A 2,368-nucleotide genomic window follows, 5' to 3' on the forward strand; every position below is an offset into this window, starting at 1 on the left:
CCATCATGCCTTACCCCACCCTTAGTTTGAATATCCAAATAATGATATTAAAATTTCAGTTCTATAACAGAGCTGTGTTAGTGGAGCTCTGCTTGTCATGAAAGGAAATAAATAATCTACTGAGAAATTTAGACAAAACAAGACAGAAAGAAAAGGAAGCAGATGGAAATGATGACTGTCTGAGCTTAACTTTTGGTACATGACAAACTTCACTTTTATATGAATGTTAAGTCATGGTTGTGATTTGAGATTTCCTGTGTGTTTATTTTAGGTTTCTTCAGTTTTCTGTGTTCTGTGGAGTCTCTGTGTTGTCCTGTCAACCCCCTGATTGTTCCCTGGTGTCTCTCGTTCCCTTGAGTATTTAAACCCACCTGTGTTCTTGTCCTACTGTGCTGTCTAACAGTGTAATGTCTCGTCTGTGTCTTGTGATGTTCCTTCATGTTTTCAGTGCTACTAGTTTGTGAGTCTTAGCATTCTGCTCGACTGCTGCCTGGTTTTTGGAACTTAGTTATGACCATTCATCATTAAATAATTATTTTTCTCCACTCCTACCTGGGTCTATGACGCCTCCTTCACCACCTCTCACTACAGCCCATGACAGTCATGTTTGTGTTTATTTTTATTTCTACTTAACAAAAAAGGCCGAGCAGAGTGTCTCCTGTCTGTCTTCATCTCTCTGCTCTCATTGTTTCTCTGTCCAGTGGAGGGAGAGCTGCAGCTTTTCACTGTTTAAATGTTCTTCATCCAACAGAGACAAACTGCTGGAGGAAAATAATTCATCTGACAGCAAAGATGCAGTGGAGTCTGATTCTGCTCTTCCTGATGGGTAAGTTGATCTGAAACATAAACTATGAAGAGAGAGAGACACCTCTTTACAATCAAGCAGAAACTTCAATAAAAGTTCTAGTCATATTATATTGAAAATTGAAAGCCCATATTGTGTTTTGATGAAATCATCCCAATTTAATTCCACCATTGTTTATGTTTCAGCTCAGTGTTGCTTCATGGACTGTCAGCTCTATCAGTTTCACTACATTAATGAGAATAAGAACTGGACTGAAGCTCAGCAGTACTGCAGAGAGAAACACACTGACCTGGTCACAGTGACTAACATGAAGGACATGAAGAGACTCATCAACATCTCAGCTGGAGAAATGAAGGAAGCTTGGATTGGTCTGATCAGTAAACCAGAATTTAACAGAACATGGTACTGGTCTCTGCCTGGAGTGAAGTTCAATGAAAGTGAGACAAACTGGAAACAAGGAGAACCATCTGATAGAGGAATTAAAGGTTCTGAGAACTGTGGGGCTATGTATCAAAATCAAAATCTCACATGGCAAGATCAGGGTTGTCATTGGTCTGAATATTTCCTCTGCTATGATGGTGAGTATTAAAGTAACACAGAATCTAAACTCAATAGATTGTCTAATAAAACTGTCTGGATAAAATATTTTACAAAAGAAGAAAATTAAAGTATCAATTTCACTAACAAGAAATGGGAATCACTACTTTCACATCATCCATCAATGAACCTGATTTTAAGTTTATCTTAAAAAATTAGAAATGGAGATTGACATGTGTCTGTTCACTCCACAGAGACTAATAGACCCAATAAATATCACTTGATTAAAGACAAGAAGACCTGGCAGAAAGCTCAGAGTTACTGCAGAGAGAAACACACAGACCTGATCAGTGGATTAAAGCAGCTACAGGATGAAGAAGTGAAGAAATTGATGAACACTTCAGACAGTAAATCATACTTTGGTCTGTTCAGAGACACCTGGAGGTGGTCAGATGGAAGCAATTCATCTTTCAGACACTGGAATAAAAACTTTAACAATCCAGAATCCATCAGTGGTCAATGTGCCACGACTGTGTTTGATAATGGAGGCAGATGGAAGAATGTGAGCTGTGCTGAAAGAAAACCCTTCATCTGTTATGATGGTGAGTTTTTGCTGAAATAGGACGTCTTTAAATCTAAGTGAATATGTAGGAAGAAATAAGAGCTTTATTATACTGTTGAAGTCTTTGTCATATAAATACTAAATCTATTAAAAAATTGTCTTATCTACACATACATTGCATAAGACATGTAGAAATATGAAACATTTCAGATCTTTTAAATTGTTCAAGGCTCTGTGTCTTGAGATAAATGAAGCTGTAGTTGCACTGATAGTGTTTTTATTGCTTCTTGATGCAGATAACGTGATCCTGATCAAAGAAAATAAAACCTGGGAGGACGCCTTGACCTACTGCAGAGATCACCACCATGACCTGGTCACCATCACCAACATGGAGGATCAGAAATGGATCCAGGAGAAAGTCAAGAACGCATCGACTGATTATGTCTGGATGGGTCTGCGCTACG

The 2,368-nt window shown here is 38.3% G+C and overlaps 1 protein-coding gene across 1 annotated transcript in view; it reads left to right on the top strand.

Annotated features, from left to right (window-relative positions):
* Positions 1-665: 665 nt before the first annotated feature.
* The window catches only part of LOC103131478 (C-type mannose receptor 2-like), a 12,847-nt gene continuing 11,144 nt past the window's right edge, over positions 666-2,368 (top strand). The window contains exons 1-4 of the mRNA XM_016666687.1: positions 666-826; positions 991-1,383; positions 1,597-1,944; positions 2,201-2,362. Coding sequence (XP_016522173.1) covers positions 793-826; positions 991-1,383; positions 1,597-1,944; positions 2,201-2,362 — 937 coding nt within the window. The 5' untranslated portion in view covers positions 666-792. The remainder of the gene's footprint in view (positions 827-990; positions 1,384-1,596; positions 1,945-2,200; positions 2,363-2,368) is intronic.

The sequence above is a fragment of the Poecilia formosa genome, unplaced genomic scaffold (genome assembly GCF_000485575.1).
Source record: "Poecilia formosa unplaced genomic scaffold, Poecilia_formosa-5.1.2 Scaffold772, whole genome shotgun sequence".
Lineage (NCBI taxonomy): Eukaryota > Metazoa > Chordata > Actinopteri > Cyprinodontiformes > Poeciliidae > Poecilia > Poecilia formosa.